Source organism: Amphimedon queenslandica, unplaced genomic scaffold (genome assembly GCF_000090795.2).
Source record: "Amphimedon queenslandica unplaced genomic scaffold, v1.1 AMPQUscaffold_13267, whole genome shotgun sequence".
Classification (NCBI taxonomy): Eukaryota; Metazoa; Porifera; class Demospongiae; order Haplosclerida; family Niphatidae; genus Amphimedon; species Amphimedon queenslandica.
The window spans coordinates 56470-77812 of NW_003546497.1; the positions used below are offsets into that span (position 1 = coordinate 56470).

Consider the following 21343-nt stretch of genomic DNA (forward strand, 5'->3'; position numbering starts at 1 on the left):
GAGGGGGGGAGAGGGAGAGGGAGAGGGAGAGGGAGAGGGAGAGGGAGAGGGAGAGAGGGAGAGAGAGAGGTGAGGAGAGAGGGAGAGAGAGAGGTGAGGAGAGAGGGAGAGAGAGAGGTGAGGAGAGAGGAGGTGTAAAACATAATATACAAATACATGTCATTAACATACTTTTCCTGTTTTTGTTAGTGCAATACTGAACTGATTAGCTGCTGAAACCTTCTGAATTAGTTGACCCTTGAGAGCCTCAATAACCTAATATAGACATACATTACACCATACAGTCAGTCAGTTACATCATTGATATTAAATCATACACACGTGCACCATCTGGACTGTATCATCAATGATGGTTAACATCTGGAAGGAAATGCAATATGCCATTCAGTTCTCCTGGACTACATACATTCGTATTACATCCTAAATCAGTACACTAAAAACAGGGGCAACCTAATCTACCTGTACATGTAAACATGTATGTATACATGTACCTCAACCACCCACTCTAATTATTTCAGTCTGGAAACCTTTCAGTAATGCACACATCATGTACATGGACAATATGAACAGATGATGAGCATCTGGTTCATCTTTGATCTAAAGTGTCCATGGAAACACTCAAAGGCTGATCATATAATCCAACAAGCCCCATCCTTTGTCATAATGAAAGTACAGAGACTCAGTCAGTACAAGCATTCTTAGCAATTATACAGTAGGATATGGTATAGTCTACATTTTACATGTACACATACAATAAGTGGCCTGCATAAAGGGGTCTTTACATAATACAGGGTCTGTGCAATCATTTCATTGACACACTAAAAAGATGTGTACATTATGACACAAGTTTTTTTTCAATACTGCTAAAAAGTATTACCATATAGTGGGAAATTTTGGAGGGATTAAAATTTGGCAAATTGTGAAATTTTGGTGATTGGCAAATTTTACTTTGACAAATTTGTGGCCACGCACCATTTAGCATGTGTATAATGGCTCAAAATGGCGGATTTCATTTTGGCGAATGGATACCAAAACACCAAATTTAATTCCCACCATATGGTAATAATAATAATACAGTATACAGGGAGAGAGAGTATCACACAACTAGTACCACCTACTTTTGGTTTAATTTGTTTCTGTGTGTCCCCATGGCCCAGTCTCCCAGTATCTCCTGATCCAAAGGACCAGACAGTCCCACCATCAGTAGACAATGCCAGGGTATGAGTACCACCGCAAGAGACCTGCTGTACTGGACCAATGGACTCAACTTTAGCTGGGACTTTAGACAATGTTGTAGAACCATGACCTAAAGTTATGACCACACCCACCAGTAATTAATTAAAATTAAGACCACGCCCACTATAACTGCCCCACATACTGCTAATTAATTATTATTTACCTAGTCTGCCATGCTCTCCTTCTCCCCACGTCCATAATTCATTGTCAATGGTAACAGCAGCACTGTGTCTATTGCCACAAGAAACTGATCTAATCACTTTGTTGGAGAGTCCAGCAATTAGCTTAGGAGTCTTCTGTGTTGTATTGTTACCATGACCTAGTTTACCATATTCACCTGTAAGAGGGGGAGGAGAGAAAGTATAAACTAAAGTTATCTCAAAACAGCCTCAGTTTTAAAAATGGTCATAACTTTAAAATACTTTTTTGGAAACAGTTCAAGCTTTCTACATAGCATAAGAGTATCAATATGCATCAAAAAATGTTACAAAAATTTGGAGTCAGTAAATTTCAGTTATTTGTTTAATAGTTTCAATTAGCTTCAGTTGCTGCTAGAGTTACATGTATCTATTGAAGAGGTAATTACATTACATGTATGTGTACAGTGTACTATTACCTGTACAGAGTACATGTATATGTATTCTCATACTGACCTTCTCCCCAGCTGTATACTTTTCCATTTTTATCGACAGCGAGAGAGTGTCCATCAGATCCTCGTGACGTTGCCATGGACTTGACGAGTGTCCCTTCAGGAAATGTGTCCAAGTCCTTGATTGAGGTCTGCACGTCACTGGTACCCAAACCAAGCCGACCATAACTACCCTAGAGATCAAATGAAGATGTACATGTACATGTACCGTATAACGGTTTATTTTCGTGGTAAAATATTTTTGAAAATTTCGCGTCTTTTGCTCCGTCATGAAAATTTTCCAGCATAAAATTCTGCATCTCGATTGCTACATAATGCAGTATGCAAGCTATTCGTAAAAATTAATTCCACGAAATCTTAAGGTGGATTCTCAATACGACGCTTTGTTTTTCATGCGCTAACGTCATGACTGGAAGTACTGTATAAACCAATAGGAGAATGTGTCAATGCGTCAATGCGTCAGAATGGAAATGGTTTCTAATCTGACACATGAAGCATGCTCCCATTGGTTTATACAGCACTTCCGGTCATGACGGAAGTGGATGTGTCATATTGAGAACCCGGCTTTAGAAATGCAAGATTCGCAAAAAAATTCCACCACGAAAATTAACTAGTATAGGGTATGCGTGCAAGTGAAAACCATGCAAGCTTATAGTGGTATTAATGTCATAATTATAATATCATTATTTATTATTATTATATCATCATTTACTTTTCCACAGCATTTCATGCTTCCATTGTGCAATACCATAAAAGTGCAATACTGCCCAGCAATTATCTATCAAAAGAGATAATTATGTGTACAGTGTACTATTACCTGTACAATATGTATATGTATTCTTACTGATTGTATATTGTTCATGTGAGGTACTGGAGTTGCTTTAAGTAATTTCTCAGTTGAGCCCATCGCCAACTGATGGCTACTGTTACTACCAAATGCATAGGCCTATACAAATAAAATAAATTCATAAATAAATCAATTAATTAGATAAATTATGAAACGGTGTAGTTCTCATGAGTAGTAAACATAAAGCTGTTAGTGTTACTATTAATTACTGCTAGTTCCTGCAATCAATTGGAATAATTCCCTTGCAATATTGGAACAACTACTGTACATGCATGCATGGACTTCCCACCTTTGCTTCTGGTGCAAGGCAAGCAATAAATAAAACAAATCGTTCTTATTGTTTAACATTAATCTAATTATATGCATGGACGGATAGCAGCCTCAACCATACACACTATAATAGTGTACATGTACATGTATATGGCATACATACAGTATGTGTACATGTATACATGTACATGCACACTATTATACATGTACATGCACACTATTATACATGTACATGTGTAGGTATATGGCATATGTGTATACATGTACATGTATTATGCGTATAAGGCAGTACATGTACATGTATATCCATGTATTGTACATGCATGCATATAAATATAAGGTACATGTATGTGTACAATGTACGTGTATAAATGCTACATGTGTTAGTAAACAAATGTTAACAAATTACATTACAGGTGAAATGACTTCACTGCTAAGAGTTGCTATGACAGCACTCTACATGTACATGCATGATTGAGTGACAAAAACAGTGGCCCAGAAACATATGTTACAAAAAACTAATGTGACAGCTGTATGTAGGTTGCTAAGATATTAATAAGAACATAATGATCCATTAACATTGCAATTTCACTGCATCCCATTTCTCTCCCTCTTTGTCCCCTTTCATTGTTATAGACTTACATCAGATGTTGTTGAGGTGATTTCTCTCTCCACATTACTCTCACCACAGAATGAGTTAATGCAGGACTGGGAGCCTTCATATAACTAGTACAGGGAGAAGAGAGAGAGGGAGGGAGGGAGGAGAGAGAGAGGAAGAGGAGGGAGGGAGGGAGAGAGAGAGAAGGAGAGAGAGAGAGAGGAGAGAGAGGGGGAAATTTATGATTGAATAACGCACAATAACATTATATGTACTGTACATTAATATTAATGCATAGCGCTATGTACATGTACATGTACTTACTTCACATATCAATTGACCAATAAACTCCATTACAGTAACATGACCATTAGGAGTAACCTCCTTGGGAATAAATTCTTTCCATTCTCTGCTATTACTGACATCCTACAATGACAACAACAAGAACAAAAACAGCAACAAATAAAACTAAAATTCAAGGCTTCTCTTAATAATAATAATAATAATAATAATGTAGTTTCTCTTTCTATTTTTTTGTTTCTTTTTTCTTTCTATATACAGGGTCCTCCCTTTTTGTCTCCCTTTTGTCTGTTTTGAGTCTTTCTTGTTATAATGATAATAATAATAATAATAATAATAATAATAATAATAATAATAATAATAATAATAATAATAATAATAATAATAATAATAATAATAACAACAATAACAATGATGATGATGACAGATATTTTTTTTACTTATTAGTAGATGGTAATTACGATAATAACAATAACATGAACATGTACATGTAGATCGTGTATAGTAGCAATATTTATGAATACATACAGTTTTGTGATGAATCTCTTTCAATACAAACTGACAGACATCCAGTGACAAAAAAGGAAGTGATAAATCATCATTACCAGGACCAGTTTCCTTATATCCAGCCATTACCTCAAGGACAGAGAGGGCCCAGGAGCTAATGCTAGAGAGTGTCCCTTCTTGTAGTGTAATTAATAATGAAATCTCTAATGCTAGCCTTCTCTCCTCAGAACTGACAGAAGAGGAAGCAGCTATAATCCAGTGAAGGAACTCTTTTCCTTGGGAGAGACACGAGGAGGCTAGTGGTGAGAGAGATTGAGTGGAAGTGTTAAAGGACAGAGGAGGGAGAGAGAGGAAAGTGTTCACTATTGTAGTTAATAGTTCTTTAGGCAAGAGAACTTGCGGTACAGGGAATGATGAATCTATGTTGAAGAGAGAGGGGGGGAGAGAAAGAAATACATGTATAAAATATTGTACATTTTATTGATCAAGAAAGCAATTTAAAAGAGGTATATATACACTTATACAAGGAGAGGAAGAAGCTTCATTCCAGTGTAAAGGAAGAGAGGGGGAGAGAGAGAGACAGGGGAGAGATTAATCAATGACATAATAGTGCCGTTTCATAATTAAAATCTACATTATAAGTGCAATAAAAATGGAAGCGGAGAATGTACATGTAAGTATGAAATTCAGCAGAACTACAAGTGTCGCTAGTTAGTTAGTAGTAGACACTTGATTCCTAACACTAACTGCAAATAACTCAAATACTACTGAAATGTGATAGCAACAATTCAGACCTAACATGTAGTGTCATTAAAAATACACACTGCATAAGTGTACATGACTACATGTAGGCTTACCAAGAACGCCAGCTTCCTGTAACGATCGGTGGAGCTTCTGTTGCCACGAGAGCTGATCCCACATTTGCCGAAGGAGAGAGAAGGTCAGAGAGACGCCACTTTTAACCCCAACCTCCATTAGAACGCTATCCGGTGGTTTAACTCCAACCCCCCCACCACCCTCTTTCTTCTGATCCTTGGCATCATTTTCTGCATTCTCTTTATTTTCTTCTTCCGATAATTTTGTCAGGACCACTTTCAAGTTTTCGACAGAGTAAAAGTTCTTTGTTGCCATGACGACACGTCTCCAAACTGCTTCTTGCTTGCGGAACAAGACAGAGGAGAGGGTGTGGCCAAAAGGCTGGAGGGAGTCACGTAATTGAGCCCGTAACTTCTCATAGAGTCTCTGTCCCTCTTTGCTATCAGGTGCAGTGAATTCACTAGTTATGGCAAGGTCTGTATCAGCTCTTTTTATTGGGACAGCATCGCCATCTTGAATTAGCTCGTCATAAAGTTGAGCAGCAGTCTGGGGGTGAAGAAGGGAGGTCAGCCCTTTCTTTATCCACTCGCTGTCCTTTCCTTTCTTTGCCCCACAGTTTTTGAAATGGAGTTCTTCGTACATACTCTCTCAGCGTTCCTTTACGCCGCCATCTTTAAATTGCAGGCGTGGTCCGTCCCGCCCAAATGCAAAATGCGGAAATGAAGCGCATGCGCATTAGTTTTTCCCGGGCTCTATGGGTTTCAAAATGGCGGGTATCGTCACGCCCATCACACCTCTTTCAAAATGGCTTCCAGTCTGTATCTTGATACGAGTGAGAACGTCAAAATGGCACGAGAACTAGCTCTAATTGGCAATTATGAAGAGTCAGAAATCTATTATTCAGCTGCCATTGGGTCGTTAAAGAGACTACAGAGTCCTATCAGGGAGGGTTCGTCAGGATTCAAGCTAGTAAAAGAGCTAGAAAAAGAACTAGAAATTGTCTTATCGTTGAGATCTACTTTGTCCAGTTTTAAGGATCGTAGACTCGAACAGCAATCGCAGGACACGCCCATACGTGATCCAGTGTCACGCCCACCTGTACGACCGGTTCACATTGTATCGAAACACCATCTGGGTGGGGGAGAGGAAAACGAGAAAAGAATCTCCGAAGACAACATTCAGCGGAAACCCCACGTCTCAAAACCTCCGCTACGTAAGCACAATCCTGATATTAATGGGAGAGGCTTCTCAAGAGGGGGAGGGCGGGATCACGGAGGGTCTCCCCACGTCCGTCAGTCTGTGGGCGTGGCTAAGAAGCAGCCTGGAGGGGGAGGGGCAGGCCAGGACAAGAATAAGCCCAAGAAGACCGAGAAAGAGAAAGAGAATAAAGACGGAAAGTTTGATCACCACGGCTACGATAAAGACCTTGTAGAGATAATGGAGAGAGATATACTCTTACGGGATCCCAACGTCAAATGGTCTGATATTGCTGGACTCAAGGAAGCCAAGAGATTACTAGAAGAGGCTATTGTGCTACCTTTATGGATGCCTGACTACTTCAAAGGAATACGCAGACCGTGGAAAGGCATATTAATGGTTGGCCCTCCAGGTACTGGTAAAACGATGCTTGCTAAAGCTATTGCCACGGAATGCGGAACCACATTCTTTAACGTCTCATCATCAACACTTGGCTCTAAATATAGAGGAGAATCTGAGAAACTAGTTCGTATATTATTTGAAATGGCCCGTCATTATGCGCCCAGTACTATATTCTTTGATGAGATTGACTCTATAGCTAGCAAGAGAGGAAGTGAGAGTGAGCACGAAGCATCAAGACGTGTTAAATCAGAGCTCCTTGTTCAAATGGATGGGGTGGGAGGAGCATGTGGAGGAGGAGGAGGAGGGGAAGACGCTAGTAAAATGGTTGTCGTTATAGCAGCCACTAACTACCCGTGGGATATAGACGAAGCTCTTAGAAGAAGACTAGAGAAACGCATTTACATACCGCTACCCGATCAGGAATCAAGACGAGCACTTCTAGATATCAATTTGAAAGAGGTTAAGCTAGCAGAGGGAGTCGATTTAGATAAAATAGCTCAGTCATCCGAAGGATACAGTGGAGCTGATATAACTAGCCTCTGCAGAGATGCATCAATGATGAGCATGAGACGACTGATGGAAGACAAAGAAATGAGACAGTTAATACAAGAGAAAGGGATGAGCAAATTAAAGGAGCGACCTGATTTAAAGGAGAAACTAGAAATGCCCACGACTGATGAGGACTTTGCAACTGCACTCCAGCGTTGTTCCAAGAGTGTGTCAAGCGAAGATTTAGCAAGATATGAAAAATGGATGGAAGAGTTTGGGTCTGTTTAAATGAATAACTGACACTACATGTATTTTGCCTCTTCACACATTTATGATTCGTATCTACTTGTATTCCACTCTCTCTCTCTCTCTCTCTCTCTCTCTCTTTATGATAATAATTTATTATCTTATTATGTCACATTATCATATGTGTACTGAATCCATCCATTGCTCTAACATCATTCACAACACCACCTGCTTTATCTTAGCCATTGACCTTCGCATTAGTTATTATGATATAGTTAGTTCAGTTTTGTAGTGTCAAGTGTCAGCATTATAATAGGAAATGGAAAGAGGAACCAGATTGTGTACTTCAGTACCTCAGTCTAGCCCTGTTTCCTATCCCTTCCTATGTCTTCGAAACCATATTGAAATAAGATTCAAGTTATTATAGGACAAATAAGCTATGCTAATGTGAACTAAAATATGATACTAAAAGCATAATATTGTTACTAATGGGGAACATTTGTACTGTACAATGTATATACATGTATACATTATGTTCTCACTGTGAAATTATTGATTTATTTGATTATTGGTGCTTGTTGTGGTGCCTCTGGCAATCGATAAAGCCATTATGCAATCTGCACTTTTACTGAAACCTTTTAGAAAGTTTCTAGACAGTATTCTTCAATTAGATTGTTTCTATATTCGGCATATCAATGTATGCATTCTCATCCCCCAAAGGATGAGAAGTTTTAAGCAATGTATGTATTTTCATCCCCCAAAGGATGAGAAGTTTTAAGCAATGTATTCATTATCATCCCCCAACGGATGAGAAGTTTTAAGGAGGTTGGGAAGTCCACGTAGTTTAATTGCATTACCTGGGATCATCCCAATAATACAAAATGCTTGTTACTGGACTTTTATTCACAACATTACTATAAACATGCATGCAGTCTTGTGTTATATAGCTATGGTTACATACACCGATTTCAAGTGTAGTCCATGATTGGTCATGTTAATCATCTACATCATAATAATGACAAAATCAGGTTTCTTAGATACCTGGCAGTGCTAATGATACACAGTGCTAATGATACCATTATGTAAACAGTGCTAATGGACTGCACTGACGTAGTATATACATCCTTTTGATGTGGATAGAGTATCTAAACAAAGAAACCATGGTTACTATAGCTTTTAGTATTTGGAGGAGAGAAGGTCATGCCTGCTGCCATACTTCTCTTTATTGTGCTATAGAGTGATTAGAGTCTATAACTAATAGTAGCTATAATGGGCATGCACAATGCAGCCATGCAGAGGGTTTATAGAAACATCATTAATTAAACTCATTTATATGCAATAGAGAGCCTCAGGAGAGCTGGAGGAGATAATGTTAAGGTGTTTTTTTCTTGGTGACACCTTTTTTACATCTTTAATTTTATGCTGCAAAATGAGATGAATGTGAATAGCTTGTAAAATTTAATACATTTCAAGCATTATTTATCATTTAAATGTGCATAATACTTTGATATTTTGCATGCAAGGCCTTGACAATGGAGCTGTTAAATCATGGCTCATGCAGCCAGGACTACTGACCATTGTGTGGAAGGTAGTGACAAAGTCTGTTAATAGGAAGCAATGAATGATACAATCATAGCAACCATGCCTACCTAAATATTAGTTTTCACGCTCTTACTTCCTGTGTTGCCATGGAGAGATATTATGATATCTGTTTACCTCCCCCACATTTACATGCTAAACAAAATGGTGCCAGGAGTATAAAAGAATCATTCTAAACTCATCATGCATCAAGTAAACTCTCTTCTCCTTAAGAAAAATACAGAGGAATCTTTCAATATACTCCATTACTATAGAAGTTATATCAACATGTTCCACACTAGTTTGCTATATTCAGCTCTCACTGCATTCGCCGTTATGCAGCTAGCATCTGCTTCACCATTACAGAAGTGTTACAATACTGGCACCAAGGAAGTATTATACTATGGTGTTCAAGTTGCTGATGTATTGCTGGTAAGTGTAAAATTTCCTGTAAATCATTATTCATCATAATATCATTTTAAATACAGACACAAAAGTTGTACAATCAAATGAATGACAATTATGAAGCTAAGAAATACAATGTTGAGACTTTGTTGCTTAACATAGCAAAATTGGAGCAATATCGTGGCAAACTTCATCAAGGCAACACAAACCCATTGGCTATCAAAACAGTGAATGAACTAATCAATATGGCAATTGATTCAGCCTGTAAAATGGTAAGATGATAAACTAATTTAATATAGATTCATTATTCTTATAATTTTGACCTAGATAAGAAATGATATACTCGTTGTTGGCAATGCCAATTTTTCTTGCACTCCAAGTGAATTCCAACAAATGAGATTGATGTTAACAGCACACTCAGATCTAAAGGCAGTGATCCATAAAGCTAAGGACATAGTGGGAGACTTAGGAAATTTGGAGGCATGTTACTGCTGGAAAAAAGATCAAATGAAAAAGGACAGCAAAGTGTCACAAGTTAGAGGCTACTTTGATACATATTTCACTTGTAATATGTAATCTAGCTCTGCTGAACTTTCTCAGGATGTTAGTATTTATTTAAAATAATTATTATTATTCATAATTATCTGTTAGCAAATTAAAATGCACATATTCACTTGTACATGAGCCACAACATGCACATGATTTTGAATTTAATAGTATTATTTATTTATGATAATAAGATGGTGCTATGAATAATAATCCATTCCACCACTGCCCACATCTAGCTCTTGGGCAATAGATCTATATTTAATATTATTTTAAAGAAATTGCTTCAGGAAGAGTACTGCTATTAGGATCTACTTCACATGCACTGAACAGGTAGGTAATAAATAAAACCTTAGTTTGCAGGACTCTTACATCATTTGGACCAAACCCAATAGCGTTTGCTGTGATTTACGAGAGAAAACTTATAGGGGACGGGAAGGAAAAGGCTGAGCAAATCCGAGCAATGCACAGGAAGCCATAGCTATATTTTTGTAGCACCACCTCTCTCTAGCTCTGCAGAGAGCAGCCCCACCCATATCCGGATAATTATAGCTGTTAGTAAACTGCAGCCATAGCACCAAATTTTGTAGTACATCACTAGAACTATAGCACTGCTAATTATCAGTAATTGATCTGACTGGAAGATATCTACACTATAAGTTTTGGAACTGCCTCTTGATTCAATATATGGGTTTTGTTTTGAGGAAGGAATGTTTCTTGCAACATCCTCGCAAAGTTTGGAGCACAGAGGGAAGCCATGCAATTAGTACATTAATGAATACTGCATGCATTTACATACATGCTCTATGGCTGTATGGCACAATTATGGCTGCATGCCAACTAGTGAGCATAAAGCATTTATGTGCTGATTCAGCTAGTCAAGCATTTGTATATATAAGAGCCTGCAAGAGCAATCATCGACACAGTTAAAGTACAGCAAGCAATAGTAATTACAGATAATGTCTAGAATCATCAGCTTATATCTTCTTATTGTGGCTACCCTTCTTCAATTAGGCAGTACCACTGACCCAGTAAGTGCACTTAGTGATCTAAAAAGTGGAGTTAGATTCTTACGGGGAATACTGGTAAGCAACAAGTGCTATGCTTTACATAATTATGGTCCATTAATGAATCACTTTTGTCTTAGAATCATGGAACTAGAGTGACTTTATTACCGAGTATAAAATACTTGTCACCAATGCTTGAGATACTAAGATTAAGAGCTGATATTGAAAAGGATGCTGCAGTACACAAAGTCCTTGTTCATTTAGAAGACAGCATTTGTGAAGAAGTATGTGCATGTACATGTACATGAATATATCATGCAGTTTGTCTTTCATGCATGCTTTGATAAACACAGGTACTCTATTACATTATTTACTTATGCTATACTATAGGTGGAAGAAAAAACAAGAGAGGTTGCCATGCAATACAGCTGAGACACAAGGAGTTTCTATAGCTATGAGAGCACAAATGGAAGTTACTCACTTGATACGTGCACTGACTTTGTACAAGAGGAGCTCAAGAATCAATGAATGCAAATGGGCCAGAGATAAGAACATGTACTCAGAGAATGAAGCAGTGAATGAATACTTAGAAGCAAAAATAAATGGACATACATCATGTAAATTTTATCGAGTATGAAGTATGACCATCACTTGACCATCGCACTTTCACATTATAGTTTTGTTAGTTAATATTATAATAATCACTATTAAATTAACAACTCCACTGACACAGTTACGTTCATTTTAGAGACAGGAAATTTAATAATAAACTTATAATTAATTATCATTGTTCGCTAACCAAATCTTCCTTCCCAGAATTGTCATATGGTTCCATATCTTCATCAGTATCAGTGATTGAATGATAGGAATCTTCATTAATGGAACCTTTAGAATCAGATCCACTTCTTACAATTCCAGCACTTTTATTGTCCCTTTTATCAAATTTTCCGAATTTTTCTGCATCAGATTCTTCCTCTTTTCCTTCCTTTGTATTGCTAGTTCTTTTATTCTTTTTAGTCTTTTCTTTATTTTTCTTTGATTTTTTATCATCCTCTGGCTCTCTGTATAACTCCTTTACTTGTTCCGTGATGTCAAAGTCATACTTGCCAAGATTCCCTTTTTTTCTTGCCTTCTCTAGAACGGCTTTTGTAGCTTTGGCCTTTTGTTTCTCAGTGTCTCTAAAGACTCCCCATATCACCTTCTTACCCAACCACACACATGGGAGTATGCAGCAGTAGTAAAAAAAGAAAACAGATTTCAAAATTTCAACAAACTTAATATCAGTGAGCCTACAAAAACATGGCAACAATAATTATGCATTTATAAAAATAATAATTAGAATACATGTACATGCACATACATGTATGTACATGTACATGTATAATGGTACATACTCATTTTGGCATGTGCATGAGTATGAGTAGTTTCTCCAGTCGTCTAGTCTGTTTGGTTTCTTTCCCATCTCTTTCAATCTCATCACTTTCCTTTTAAATCTTTCCTTACTAGCCAGTGCTCCTCTACACTGGCCAGAGCATTTAACAAGAGTTGGACCTATAAAAATAATTGATAAAATACACATGTACATGTACAGCACATGTAGTACCAGTTTATTTTCACAGTAGAAAATTTTCGCAAATCTTGCATTTCTAAGATTTTAGGGAATTAATTTTTGCAAATGCAGTCCGCACTATGTGGCAATGGAAATGGAGAATTTTTTGGTGGAAAAATTTTGCAACAGATGAAATTTGCGAAAATATGACACAGTGAAAATAAACTGGTATACAGTATATTAGTAATGATTTTAGCTAACCTGTTCCTTCTAGGATTCCTTGCTTTTTTAATTCCTTGGCAAATTGCTGTGCCTTTGTCTGTCGACAGAACAGTATCTTTCCAAATGCTAGTTTTATGAAACCAAAAATGAGAAATAGTCCACCAAAAGTTCCAACTATTCCTTGTAAGCCAATTGCTTCCAAGATAAGGAAAAATATTCTTACAAATAAAGAGGCTGCGTGAATTTCTATCGTAGGAGGTTTTGGACATTCAACAGAGAAACCATCCTCACTATCACACTAAACATGAGAGATTAAATTAATAAATGTAGCATGTACATGTACATTTACACATACATGTACATGTAATTGTAGTATGTACAATCTACTGTACATGTAGCGTATACAAAATATGTGGCGTGGTCTGAGAAAATCGACCTTAACACAAAAAAATTAGAAAATTATATTATTATATCAAAAAATTGCTCTTACGATTCTCTATTGATTGGTACTTGTTGCGTGTCAATGCGGCTTACCCATCTCGAGCTATAAGCCTTCGTATATCACTGTTACATTTTTGTTACTTATCACATTTTTGGCCTTATCTCATTTTCCTTAAATTGGACTTAAGGTTGATTTTCTCAGACCATGTCACATATAGTAGCAAATAAAAATAATGTAATAAAAATTGAGGTACATGTAATTTAAGCAATTTTTGGGATAAAAATGCACATTGTATAAAATGGTGCTCCATATTTTTCAAAATCTGATAATTTTTTTAATGCCTTGTTGGAATTAGCACAAACCTCATGTACAACAAAAAAAGTAGCAAGGGTGCAAATGTACATGTACAGTACATAAGAGTCGTGTGTACATGTACATGTACATATGTATTTAGAATACCGAGCATCCACAGGATCCAAAACAAAAGCAAGTTGAATTTGTTCTAAAATTAACAGTTGCAGTTTGGATTAAATTATAATCCGAATCATACAAATGAACTAAAAGAAAGAAAAAATAAACAAACTCCTTCTATTAGCCATACATGTGCTCACCATCACAAACATAGTTTTCTCCAGTTGCTCTGTAAGACTCGACTCTGAATTCAGATTTCTGAATTTGTCCCGGATCCAAGTTAAGAACTCTTGCACGAACAGTGTGGATACCATTGCCACAGTTAAGAACTGATAACTACATGTACATGTAAATCCATTTAATAATAAAATAATTATAAATAATGGAATAAAGCTCACAGAGAACTCCGCAGTAACATCCCCAGTGTTTTCAACATCCACTACAATCTTACCGCTATCAGACAATGCTTCAAAATCAAGAGCATAAACATCAACAATCCTTCCACTACCACTGCAGTATAATACAACAATAATGAATGCAATAATAATTATAACAATATTTATTAGATGTAGTACATGTAAATGTACATGTATGTCCAGGAGATGAATAACATGTACTGTATTTGCCTGATTAGCAGCCCGGGTATTTATTAATAATTAACAGGGTGGAAAAATTGCATAAAAAGAAAAAAAAGCTGCCAAAAGGAGGGATTGAATTTATGTCCCATAGGTCAGCTTCAAGAGTTAAGCTATTTGGAGCAATCTAAAGTATAGGCTACCTAAATTGGGTACAATATGCAGGTCTATAGTGAGAATATTTTAAGGATGAGCGTTCATTCAAGCTTGGCTTCTAATTAGGCAAATACAGTACATGTACTTACACATTATATACAAACACTATGTCGGATGCATCAATCCTCAGAGATACAAACGTATTGTGGAGGTCTTCCAGGAGGAATCTCAGTATAAACGATGTGTTAGTGGCATTGGTTGATGGATGGATCTTCCCAAAGCTTGACAATAAGAACCTTGCTGTTTTATTATTTCTTAGACGATACTATGAAATAGAATAAAATAAAATAAATTCAGTTATGATGCTATAACTTACGTAGTCTACTTCCCATAGATCAATTGGTTGATTATAAAAACATCTATACATACATGAAGATTTACATGTGCATGTACTGTAGCACATGAAAAATAATGTACTTACGAGCCATTGAATCCATCACACCTTCCCTGCTGGCGTCTGAAGCCAGAATAAGAGACTCCAATTTTGCCACATTCTGTGCCACTGAGATCAACCAAGTGTCTATCAACCATTAGCCAGTCAACTGAGCCATTCTAAAAGTAATAATAATATGTATATGTACATGTACATGTACATACATGTAATAATTATTATTATGTACATGTACATGCATGTTGAAAGTTTGAGCTAATTAATTTGATTAAAATTTTAATTTCATAAAATTTTCAAAAGTTGCTTCAAAGTACATGTGTACATGTAGCAACACCTTCAAAAGTAATTCCAATATGAACAAAATGGTAAAATTATTATTAATAAAAACTTACCACATATTGGTCTGGAGGACTTTCTCCAGTCCAATGCGTCAAACTGGGTATCAGTAAGTATTTGTATGAAAAATCCCTTGGACCTTGTGCACCAAGTAAGTCACCTTGAATCTCTCCAAATACCTTAATGTTATAGTATAATTATACATACAGTAAAGGCATAAGTACAGTATAATTATTATACAATGTATACATGTACATGTGCATGTGCTTTGTGCTACATTGCATTTCAGTATACTTCTTTGATAAAATTGATATAAAAATTATATTTTTTGTTGTGCAGAAATTTGAGCAAATTCCAATCAAAATTGGATTATTTGCGTGAATTTATAAAGTACTCCAAAATCTGGTCAAAGACCATGTTTTTCATGGTACAGGAACTCTGGGCAAGTTTTGCCAAATATGAAAATCACAGGTTTTATAATTTTTTATGCATCTTATGTTGTGTAGAAAGCTTGAACTGATTTGGATAAGTTTGGATTTTTTTACAAAGTTTTAAAATCGATCAAAAATTGGACCAAAGTCTCTGTACTACATACAGTGCTTTAGTCAAATTTCACCAAAAATGGTAAGTAGAAAATTTCCATTTTTATAATTTTGTCTGATGCACATACATTGATATTGTGAGAAACTTTGAACTGATTCCAATCAAAATTGATTTTTTTACAAATTTTAAAGGTTCCTCAAAAATGTGGCCGAAGTCCCTGAACTACAGTACAGGGGCTTTGGTCAAATTTCCCCAAAAATGAAAACCCCATTTTTATATTTTTTTTTCTTATACATATGCATGTTCTTATGTTGTGTAAAAACTTTGAGTTGATTCTGATTATAATTGAATTTTTAATGAAGTTTTAAAGTTGCTCAAAAATTGGGTCAAACCATATAGAGTAGTACAGGGACTTTGGTTTAAATAATGTTGCCAAAAATGAAATTAAAACTTTTTCGTTTTAAAAATTTTTGATACATTGACATGTTCTCATGTTGTGTAAAATTTTGAGCTGGTCCCAATGAAAATTGAATTTTTAATAATTTTTAATTTGCTCCAAATTCTGGCCAAAGATTGATTTAAAATTTGCTCAAAATCCAACCAATGTCCCTACTATAATAGCACAAGATATTTTGCCAAAAATCATCAGGGGAAAGATTTCTCCATTTTTATAATGAATGTACACACTTACCCTGCCATTTAATGAGCGACCAAGCGTTCTCGTAGGATTTAAATTAAAAGTTGAAAGCAGAGACCAGTCTGCAGTCAGACTGCCAGCAGTTTTATTGACACCATTAAATTGAAGTATTCTCACTGTTATATTGTACTGGAGAGATGGCGGATCAATGGTAAACACATTATACCTTTAGCACAATAAAATAATGAGTACATATTGATACAGTTACTACCATAGGCTGCTCATGGTCATGCAATGAGCTGAGCCCCATCCAGTTGATCCTGTAAATAGCCAATTTGTGCAGTCGAGCTCGGCACGATTTATGTATCTTTGATTCAAGCTATTGCATCTGCAACAAAACCCCTAGAATAATAATTATTGTTATACATGTATACATAATAATACTAATAATATGTTTCTTTTTTGTGCATCTTCCTCGTGCTTACTTGACTGTCCCAAACTCTGTCACCGGAAGCATCAACTTGAGCTCCGCATGCTAGATCATGAGTTTCTGAGTGCCAAGCATCATTGCAGTCTTTTTTATGAAAATAAGTCTCTGATGGTTTTCCATTAGCTGACTGCAATAATAATAAAAATACTAATAATAATAATAATAATAATAATAATAATAATAATAATAATAATAATAATAATAATAATAATAATTCTACTGTGCCTACTTGCAATTGACCAATCAGATTGCTTAATTTTAGGTTCATAAATAACTTACATACTACTAATTTTCTCGGGAGGTTAATAATTTAAAATTAATAATAAAAAATAAAAAACTAAAAAATTGATTTAAAATTAATAATAAAAGTAAAAAAATTAAAAATTAAAAATTAAAATTAAAAAATTACTAATATAAAAATTAAAATAAAAAAATTAAAGGGAAAAATAATAATAATAAATTTAAAAAATAAAAATTAAGAAAATAGAAAAATGAAAATGCATGTAAATCAAAACTAAAAAAAAAACAGAAAAATTAAAAATAAAATAAAAAATAATAAATTAAAAACAAGAAAAATAAAAAAGGAATAAAATACTATTTTCCTTATCATTTCTTTGTGTTGTGTCTCTAACTTAACCTAACCTATCTTTAACCTTACTTTATTTTATTATTAATAATTTTATTATTATTAATAATTAATATTATTATTATTATTATTATTATTATTATTATTAATAGATCACCTGATGCCTTATAATAATAATAATAATAATAATAATAATATAAATAAAATAAAATTAAAAATTTTAAATTGAAAATAATAAAAAACTAAAAGCTGGATTGATTTATTTATTTTAATCTTAACTATTCAAAAATGTGAATCAATGGCTCATGCTCACCCCTCAATGTTTACATTCCCTAGTATTATAATAATGATGATAATAATGATAATGATAATGATGATGATAATGATGATGATGACGATGATGCCTAAGCAAGCAAAGCAATGTACTACATTTCTGCTTAAATAAACACCCATGGCTAATATTTTCCAACTATAGATATGCACATTATACCCAGTATAAGTGCCCTGGCATTTAGACTGTCCCAGATAGCCTAACTGTTTGAGTAAAGTTTTGAACACCATAAGGCCATCCACTTATGGGCTTTTTATTCTCTTTTACATAATTTTTTCCCTGTTAAGAAATAAATGCCAGGGCGCTTAATCGAGCAAATACTGTAAATGTCTAAATACAATAGATCTTGCTATATTCACATGTACCACACCATATTATCATTTTAATGGTGTTTGCTCAAGCTCACCACAATAAAACAATAATACACTACCGTATAGTGCTTTATTTTCGAGGAGCTAAACTTTCGCTATTTTCGCAGTTAGCATGAAACCGCGAAATTAAAGATCCACTAAAATTTCAATTGCCATTAAAGGTGTGGCACTAACATTGCGAATCCGCAAAAATTATTTCTGCGAAAAATTGATTTTTGTCAATCCGCAAAATTTTAGCTCCGCAAAATTAAAGCGCTATACGGTATTAATAATAAACTGATAATAACTAATAATAAATAATAATAAAATAATAAATATAATAATTAATAATAAAAATCTGATCAAACTTACACCAACATAATGAACTCTATAATTAGATACAACTTCCGTTTTTGATATTTCGATGCGGAATGGCCTCCTGAGTCGACTCAACTCAGTCTCATCTTCCTGATATGCTTGATCAATGTTGGCATACAGTGATTCCGTTTCTCCCTGCAATGAGAACAACACATCAATAGCTAGAGTTCTTTAATTATATCAAGTCCCACAAGCAACTTAATGCAACTATAGCAAAAGCCCCATTCTACTGAACTAACTAACTAATGTCTTTCACTGAAAAAAATTGTGCGTTGAAGTTACAGATTTTTGTTTCAAAATAGCACAAAAATTCATTCTGGTTCTCTGGCATGTCAAGTTTTAAGATAGTATGAGATTTCTGTCTCAAATGCATACAGAATTTGTGCTTGTTTCTTTTTAGGACTCTTTCTTCAACAGTAATTCCCCGTATATCACTACTGGGATTTGACATTTTGATACTCAACGACTAACTTGTCCCCCTGATAGTGCCATGGAGACTAATATCTTCTTTTTGCACAGCCCTCCCTCACTGGTAGTTGGCTCTTTATCATTTCCTGCCTCACACGTACTGATACTGCTCTGAGATATAATGGAGGAGGTTATCTCTGGGACTTGGTAAGCAAATATTATAAGTAGAAGAAGCCAGAGGCAGACATTCATGCTGGTGCAGTCCGCGAACAATTAATTACATACGTAACCATAGCAGCACGTAGCTACGCTAGAATTTTTACTAGTAGCTGATTTGTGTGGGCACAGATGGGGTAGTTTTGTTTTAGCCAAATTTGAGGTTGTATCTAATTACTTGTTTATGCTCTTTTTTAATAATAATTACTCATTGTGCCTATGTTGTCATAAATAATGCTGATTTCATACTTCCATTTCATTTCAGTAAATTATTTATACAAAAATATCATGATGCAATAATAAGATTGAATTACAGTAATTAAGTGCCTTAGATGTAACAAATGAAAACTTTAGTCATAATTATATCTGCTGCAATCCTCATCTAAGTACGAACATGAGTCTTTTATGTCAATTATTTCTTTCAGTAAGTTGTATTTTTTAATCTTGCACGCTTTCCATTTGTTACTATCTGTGACCTCGCAGCCTATATTTTTGAATGGACTACTTCTCAAACGATGATTTATTTTTTCTGCTTCTTCTCTTATTTTGAGCTCAGTGATTGCCCTGCTTGTCTGTTTTCCACTCTTGCATGCCTTTGGATAAACCTAAATTAATGATACATTATACTCAGCATTTACTCACAATTCATTTTGTGTCTTACCGTACACGAGTTTTTTATCATTTCATCAATCAATGATGCAAAGTATTTTAGAAAATTTGATTTCCCTTCTTTTTGCATCATTTCCAATTGGAATTTCTTCAGTCTGTGAATCTTGATATAGTCTGACTGGTTACTTTCTTCATCAAAATCAGGGAACATCCTTTTTATGTTTTCCTCCTGTATAATTTTAAAAAGTGGCATTATTGCAGTGAATTAAACTTGTAATTTACATTATATGTAATGAATAAATATATCAGTTCATTATATGTACACTTACCATTTCATTTATTGTTAAAGCTGTTCCTTCCTTAAGTACATCTTTATGAGTCTCAGCACGTTCACATTTACAGCATTCTGTACTATCGCAGGTCTTAACTTCTGAATCATTGGTTGATCGTGATACTACTGGAGATCCTGTAGCTAACTGTATTAATAGAACACTCCACAATATAGAGCCTATCATTATTATAGGGAACTTGAGTGGTTGAATATACATACTAAATCTAGTTTTCTTTCTCTCTTTTTATATGCTCATGAGGTATCATGTGATGCATTGATGACCTATTCCAGCTACATTGCATCTATACTACATCACAAAGCAATTAGTACACCCACATACTACAAATGAGAAATCTTTCAAGTGATATAAAGTTTCAACCACAACATGTCCACTGAAGCCTGACTATAGTGGCAAATGAATGTACAGTGAGTCATAGACTTTTACATGTATACCTCATCTCTTCTGTATTTTAATTCAAGGAAGTGAACATAGATGAGTATAGTCCCATCACATGTATGATACCTTAAAAGCACATGTGGATGTATATAACATGGTATAGGTATGTCTTTATTTTGCAAAAGTTACGCATCGCCAAACTCATTGATGAGCTATATAATTTGTTGTTATGCAGCTGGAAATAAAAGCACGAAGTAAAATGATATTTTAAAAGTACATGAGGATGTATGTAGTATAGGTACATTTATATCTTCATTTTGCAAAAGTTACGCATCACCAAACTCATTGATGAGCTATATAATTTGTTGTTATACAGCTGGAAATAAAAGCACGAAGTAAAATGATATTTTAAAAGTACATGAGGATGTATGTAGTATAGGTACATTGTATATCTTCATTTCGCAAAAGTTGTGCATCACCAAACTCATTGATGAGCTATATAATTTGTTGTTGTGCAGCTGTAAATAAAAGTACGAAGTAAAAACATACATAGCTGTGAATAGCATAGCTCTGACCAAACATTGAAGTCATTCCCACACTGGGTTAGTTTGGTACCATGTGAGCTCATGAACAATGGCTATTGCATACTTATTGGTATCTGTTGAGGTTTAAGTATGATTCACTTCCCGTGGGGATTGCCTAATACCTTTTGTTCATACAAGTATAATTTGTATGAGGTTGGAATTGCCTCATAACCTGTCATGCTGATATGATACCCTTCAATGCATCCTCAGAAAACTGTCATGGTAATGATGAATATCACATGTCATTG

At 35.1% G+C, this 21343-nt stretch overlaps 6 protein-coding genes across 6 annotated transcripts in view; 3 read left to right on the forward strand and 3 right to left on the reverse strand.

Moving 5' to 3' along the window:
- LOC100637005 (probable E3 ubiquitin-protein ligase HERC1) overlaps positions 1 to 5920 on the reverse strand; it is a 44537-nt gene extending 38617 nt beyond the window's left edge. The window contains exons 1-10 of the mRNA XM_019999449.1: positions 5265 to 5920; positions 4429 to 4826; positions 3925 to 4026; positions 3645 to 3728; positions 2730 to 2831; positions 2598 to 2663; positions 1890 to 2058; positions 1400 to 1573; positions 1119 to 1306; positions 172 to 255 (exon numbers count right to left, since the gene is read on the reverse strand). Coding sequence (XP_019855008.1) covers positions 172 to 255; positions 1119 to 1306; positions 1400 to 1573; positions 1890 to 2058; positions 2598 to 2663; positions 2730 to 2831; positions 3645 to 3728; positions 3925 to 4026; positions 4429 to 4826; positions 5265 to 5865 — 1968 coding nt within the window. The 5' untranslated portion in view covers positions 5866 to 5920. The remainder of the gene's footprint in view (positions 1 to 171; positions 256 to 1118; positions 1307 to 1399; positions 1574 to 1889; positions 2059 to 2597; positions 2664 to 2729; positions 2832 to 3644; positions 3729 to 3924; positions 4027 to 4428; positions 4827 to 5264) is intronic.
- A 65-nt stretch (positions 5921 to 5985) lies between these two features.
- On the forward strand, positions 5986 to 7784 carry LOC100637132 (katanin p60 ATPase-containing subunit A1-like). Its single transcript, XM_011407176.2, has one exon. It carries the CDS (start codon positions 6028 to 6030, stop codon positions 7597 to 7599), a length of 1572 nt encoding a protein of 523 aa, XP_011405478.1. The 5' UTR covers positions 5986 to 6027; the 3' UTR covers positions 7600 to 7784.
- A 1264-nt stretch (positions 7785 to 9048) lies between these two features.
- Positions 9049 to 10272, forward strand: LOC109583925 (uncharacterized). Its single transcript, XM_019999451.1, has 3 exons — positions 9049 to 9567; positions 9624 to 9812; positions 9868 to 10272. Exons 1-3 carry the CDS (start codon positions 9340 to 9342, stop codon positions 10114 to 10116), a joined length of 666 nt encoding a protein of 221 aa, XP_019855010.1. The 5' UTR covers positions 9049 to 9339; the 3' UTR covers positions 10117 to 10272.
- Positions 10273 to 11011: 739 nt separating this feature from the next.
- Positions 11012 to 11863, forward strand: LOC109583930 (uncharacterized). Its single transcript, XM_019999466.1, has 3 exons — positions 11012 to 11171; positions 11234 to 11377; positions 11484 to 11863. Exons 1-3 carry the CDS (start codon positions 11046 to 11048, stop codon positions 11523 to 11525), a joined length of 312 nt encoding a protein of 103 aa, XP_019855025.1. The 5' UTR covers positions 11012 to 11045; the 3' UTR covers positions 11526 to 11863.
- On the reverse strand, positions 11860 to 19210 carry LOC109583929 (protein HAPLESS 2-A-like). Its single transcript, XM_019999465.1, has 15 exons — positions 19022 to 19210; positions 18545 to 18685; positions 16901 to 17032; positions 16687 to 16817; positions 16470 to 16641; positions 15292 to 15414; positions 14930 to 15060; positions 14825 to 14867; positions 14598 to 14773; positions 14116 to 14227; positions 13918 to 14053; positions 13766 to 13863; positions 12904 to 13162; positions 12488 to 12644; positions 11860 to 12382 (listed from the first exon to the last, which is right to left on the reverse strand). Exons 1-15 carry the CDS (start codon positions 19208 to 19210, stop codon positions 11878 to 11880), a joined length of 2505 nt encoding a protein of 834 aa, XP_019855024.1. The 3' UTR covers positions 11860 to 11877.
- Positions 19211 to 19411: 201 nt separating this feature from the next.
- On the reverse strand, positions 19412 to 20325 carry LOC109583924 (uncharacterized). Its single transcript, XM_019999450.1, has 3 exons — positions 20113 to 20325; positions 19836 to 20012; positions 19412 to 19779 (listed from the first exon to the last, which is right to left on the reverse strand). The coding sequence occupies exons 1-3, from the start codon at positions 20296 to 20298 to the stop codon at positions 19525 to 19527; spliced, it is 618 nt and encodes a 205-aa protein (XP_019855009.1). The 5' UTR covers positions 20299 to 20325; the 3' UTR covers positions 19412 to 19524.
- Positions 20326 to 21343: the final 1018 nt, after the last annotated feature.